General features: G+C 48.3%; 1 protein-coding gene across 1 annotated transcript; it reads right to left on the bottom strand.

Annotated features, from left to right (window-relative positions):
• Nucleotides 1-218: 218 nt before the first annotated feature.
• On the bottom strand, nucleotides 219-3,815 carry RPL14 (ribosomal protein L14). The gene is made up of 6 exons (XM_052797145.1): nucleotides 3,714-3,815; nucleotides 3,086-3,187; nucleotides 2,257-2,351; nucleotides 1,454-1,553; nucleotides 1,023-1,076; nucleotides 219-459 (listed from the first exon to the last, which is right to left on the bottom strand). The coding sequence occupies exons 1-6, from the start codon at nucleotides 3,792-3,794 to the stop codon at nucleotides 337-339; spliced, it is 555 nt and encodes a 184-aa protein (XP_052653105.1). The 5' UTR covers nucleotides 3,795-3,815; the 3' UTR covers nucleotides 219-336.
• Between the last annotated feature and the right edge of the window lie 1,132 nt (nucleotides 3,816-4,947).

Here is a 4,947-nt window from a genome sequence, read left to right as displayed (position 1 = left end):
GCGCTTTACAGGACAACTGTGGCGTTAGACATCTGAAATATGTAAGTATTCCAGGTCACTACTTAAAGAATGGTGAAAGTTTCTTTAGATTGGTATTGGGTATAGAGTACTGAGCATAGTCTGTATGGTCAACTTCACAGAATGTGATAAAAACGTTTCTGTGTGTTCCTGGGAAACACTAAAACCCAATACTTGGACATTAATGAGACGGACAACAATTCTTGGTCAGAAGCAAAAATGAACTTAAGATTACAATTTAAATCAAATGTTTAACCATTTGTTAATTTTAAAGAATCAGAACAAGGACACAAAGTCATACATAACTAGAAGTTCATTTTATTTCTGCGCCTTCTGCGCCTTCTCGGACTTAGGCGCCTTCTCGGACTTCTCTGGCTTCTTGCCTTTTTTAGAAGACATCTTCTGGAGCTTCTTCATTTCGTGCTTGATAATCCTGTTTCTCTGTAAAAGAGGAAAATGTTTACTATTCCTCAGAATGAAAACAGCAACAGCTCAAATATTATGCCTTAATTTAAATTCTAAGCTTTCAGATTCTGCCCTTTTTGATAACTACCCTTTGCTAACCAATTATATTTATATTATATAGTCAAAAGATTTACCACGTATTACATTTAAAATGCCAAATTCCACCTAAAACTGTTCTGATCTACCAAGTGGACAACATCATTCTAGCTGGTAACTTGGGCACCCCAATACTTCATGCGTAATGACTTTCATTATAGAATGAAATAGTAACAGCAGCCCATCAAGAATATCTGATTTCATCAGCAGGTAATTCTTTCCTCAGCTATAACTTTGAGGACTGACACACAGAACACGTGGGTTCAAGTTTGATCAAATACTGAAGCGGCGGCCAAAGCAGCATGAAAAATTCAAGGCATTCGCATACTTCCTGTTGCTCCATAACCCAAGCCATCTATAAAAAGCTACTAATATCTGTATGTGACTCTAAAGTGAAAGCTACAAGCATCAACCCCATAAAGAAGTGACACTCAAACACTCACCATTTTCTTTGCTTTCATAACCTTGTAGCGATCAAAGTCAGTCATTTTGGCTTTCTGTTTGAAAAGAAGCAGTCATGAGGCTCTGATACATACCCAAGTAGTAAAACTCAGTGTTACAAAGCATTCCACTAGTAACTGATCATCTCCAAATTAGGTTTAGCTGCACATCTAGAACCAGTTCCCCATTTAAGGCCTTTGCTGGGAAGTGAGGGTGCAGGAAAAAAGGTGGTTATAGAAATGACTGAACAAAACCACATTTACTGTTAAAATACAAGAAGTTGAAGCTGATAGGTAGCAACTTTTAAAAATCTACGCCTTGTCTATCTTTAATCTTAGCCTGCAATTGAAAATACATGGTTTATTAGATTGCACCCGATTTTAATAAGCAGAAGCAGTACAATGTTTATTACTCATCTAGTGAAAAACTGTACCTTTTCTCGGGCTTCAATCTTCTTTGCCCATCTTGTCGCTGCCCATTTTTCATTTATATTTTCCTTTTCCCAGGCAAGTCGCACACACTTCTGACGAGCACTGCATTAGAATAGTCACAAAATTATATTCACAGTCTTTATAATAAAAGGTTCTCTCTGATGCTGGCCCACAAGGGAAGATCACCCTTCTACATTACTTCAGACACTTTAAGTCAATGCCACATACAACTCTGTGGCCTAATTAACACTTTGTTGTGTAAATGCTTTGCTAGGACTGACAGATGAGCGACTCCAAGAGGCATACTCGTGCACTATTGCTAGCACTGCTTCAGAATCAGAAAGACAGCAATTTTTATTCCTAAATTACAGAATGTCATATAGTAACTAAGCTAAAGAGAACAGAGTGAGTTCAGCCTCCTGCAATTTCAGTGTAATTCTGTAGGCAGGGAACATATTTAATGTCTGAAGGTGATCTAAGCAGCGGCAAAAGCAAAGCTGCACAGTATTTACTCCAACTGCTTCCCCCCACACCATTCACCCCACAACTATCTGCAAGTTGCCTAGGCCAGCGTGCTATTTCTTTTGCTCCTAAACAGCGGTTATCAGCCAATATCGTCAACGAAAACTTAAATGTATTCAACTACGATAACACCATCTGCCAAATTTTTTACTGTGCGCACATGTTAATCCATTGACTTAATGTTGTATGAACTTTCTAGATTTAGGAAGCATCAGATCACATAATTCAGTCATCAAGTGACAGCATGTTTTTTACATAGGTCAAAAAAATGCCAACAACTCACCTGTGTGGGAACTTGAGTACAAAATCAGTCAGCTGCATGCACTTGAAGGGCATAGCCTGCCTTCTGACACCACTGCAGGGGCCATCAACCAGTGCCTGAAAAAGGAAAACAAATGTGGAAGGGTTTTTAGCAGTTTTCCCATCATACTTGATTTAGACAGCACCTTCTTAATAATGTATGAACAGTATCTTGACAACAATGCTCCAAGATTGAAATGAACATTATGCAGCCAAAACCCAAGATTGTTAAATCTTGTGTACACAACCCAAGCTTGACAGAAAGAGTTTTGAAGGCCTGTCTTTGGAAAAAACCAAACTGAACTTTAAAAAAAGCACACAGAACTAAGATGACATACTTCATTTTTTTCTTGCGGAAAGTGTTCCTGTCCATGGCAGGGGGGTTGGAACTAGATGATCTTTAAGGTCCCTTCCAACCCAAACCATTCTGTGATTCTATGACCTTTTTTTTTTTCCCCAGCTTTTTCAGGAACATTAAGTGAAAAGAGTCCCCTAGCCCAAACATTTTCTTTAAACATACATTAGTGCCATTCTACTTCTAAGTTTTAGACTCCAACTGACATCACTTGTCCACTTCTACTCCAGGGAAACACAGCAGAGAGGGGAATATATCACTTGCCAGAGAAAAAAGCTTGCTACTGAAAGCTTCAAATACAACAACAGCTGCTAAAAATCCCAACTTTTTACCAATTGCTTATTTCCTTGAAAAATCTATTCACAGAAAATTTCCTTCAAAATCGATACGCTCAGTTTTACTGCCCAAGCTTCTGCTAAGATGGAAAGAAAACAAAGGTACAGCGCCCTTAGCTTACCCTATTTTGGTCAATAACATCCACAATGGCCACCAGCTTGCCAGCATGCGGCCCGAAGGAAATGAAGGCAACTCTGCCGATCTCGACGAAGCGTTTGAACACCTGGGAGCAGTAAGAATTGACAGAAATTAGGCGAAACCACACCTAAGGCCACTACTAGATTCAAGGCTCTCACAACCTTTAAAGCAAGCCCCCATGCTTTCGAACTGCACAAAATCCCTTCGCCTGAGGGAAGGGCCCACGCTAACGCCCTCAACTGCTTTTTGCCGGCCCCGGCCCCGCGCGGATGCCGCGGGCCGGCGGAGGAAGCAGCGCCGGGCAGAAGCAGTGAGCCCCGCGGGCCGCAAAGAGCCAGGGGCGGCCGCGCCGGCTCCGGCCACGCCAGGCGCTGCCCTCCGAACAGGGCCCTGCCCGAGCCCCGGCCGCGCCCGCCCGACGGCCGCACGCGGGGCCGGGGCCGGGGCCCGGGCCCGGCCCAGCACGGGTAAGGCGGCCGCGGCTTTCCCCGCCCCGGCGCCCGGCTAGGCACAGGGAGACACAGGCGGTGCGACACAGGCAGGGAGGCAGGACGCGGGGAGACCCCCGTAGCGCCGGGCCGCAGAGGCGCCGGCCGCCCGCCCGCACGTACCATGATGGCCGCCGCCGAGCAGAAAGGGGGGGCCCGTCTCGGGGGCGGCCGGAAACCGCCCCTGAGTCGGCGACTGCGCATGCGCGGAGGCGGGGCCGGCGGGGCGCCTTGGCGGAGTGCGCGTGCGCCGGGCGCCTCGGGGCCGGCGGCTTGCCAGTACGCATGCGCGCCAGAGGGAGACGCGTGGAGCCGGCGGGCGTGCCTCTCTGCGCGCGTGCGCACTGGGAGGGCGGCGCGGGCGGAGGGGAGCGGAGCGGGCGTCCTCTCCGCCGCGCGTGCGCGGGACGGGGCGGAGCAGGCGTGGGACTCCGCTCGTGGGTGCAGGCGCGGGACTCCGCTCGTGGGTGCAGGCGCTGCCCAAAGCCGGTCCCGCTGTCTCGCATCGGCGAGCTGCGGTTCCTCCCGAGCTCGGGGTGGGGGTGAGGACAGCCTGGTGCTCCGAGGCGGCCGCTGGCCCCGTGCTGCGGAGCGCGGCTTTGGTTCCAGCCCCGGTGAGAGAGCGGCCCGGTGGGAGAAGGCTGCTGGAGAGGACAGCACATCCAGGGGCCGTGTCCGCGCTGTGGCAAAGCTGGCGGGCTTGCCTTGGAGCTCAGGAGAAAGTGGGCAGAGCACAGCCAACACGCTCCGAGACAACTTCTCAAAATCACCCTTCTCTTCGAAAGGCAGAACGTTGTAATGAGGGGATGAGTAAAAAACACACCGAGATTGCGCACGGGTTTTCGTATTGCAGTGCAGAACTGGCCCCTGAGTTGCAAGAGCAGCTTGGCAATACGCAAGGCAGCGCTCTGGATACAACACAGCAAAGGCAAAAAGGGCTTGGGAAGGAGGCGGGAGGAGTACACGTTCAGAACAAACTTCTAGAGAGGGTAAAACCAGCATTATAATTCAGTTTAATAGGTGATGCCACCTGATGGTGAAAAGTTTGTAGTTCGAAAACAAACAAAAGGAACGTTTAATTGACTCTGCATTATATGCACCGCAGTACGGAGAGACAGGTAGCACTCGTATGCAGAAGTCGAGCATCTGGCCTGTGCTCTTAATGGTGGGCGAGTCACCTCCTACAGCACGTGGCAGAAGGCATCACACTAGCGCCGGTGTCACAGATGCACACGTGCGCTGCCAGAACGTGTTTGTTCTGTTCTTGGGACTGTGTTATCTCCGAGCTCCAGAGACAAGCACGGGGACTGCTCTTATTTTTAATTCCCTGGTACCTATTGCCACGTGAATGACATTT

Source organism: Harpia harpyja, chromosome 1, assembly GCF_026419915.1.
Source record: "Harpia harpyja isolate bHarHar1 chromosome 1, bHarHar1 primary haplotype, whole genome shotgun sequence".
NCBI lineage: Eukaryota > Metazoa > Chordata > Aves > Accipitriformes > Accipitridae > Harpia > Harpia harpyja.
This window is presented reverse-complemented; position numbering and strand designations above follow the sequence as displayed.

Excerpts from the sequence above, each read along its gene's own strand:
- RPL14 (XM_052797145.1), bottom strand. The coding sequence starts at position 3,794 with ATGCGCAGTCGCCGACTCAGGGGCGGTTTCCGGCCGCCCCCGAGACGG. Across the intron at positions 1,554-2,256 it reads GTACTCAAGTTCCCACACAG|TGCTCGTCAGAAGTGTGTGC; the intron begins GTGAGTTGTTGG and ends ATTCTAATGCAG. Across the intron at positions 460-1,022 it reads TTATGAAAGCAAAGAAAATG|AGAAACAGGATTATCAAGCA; the intron begins GTGAGTGTTTGA and ends CCTCTTTTACAG.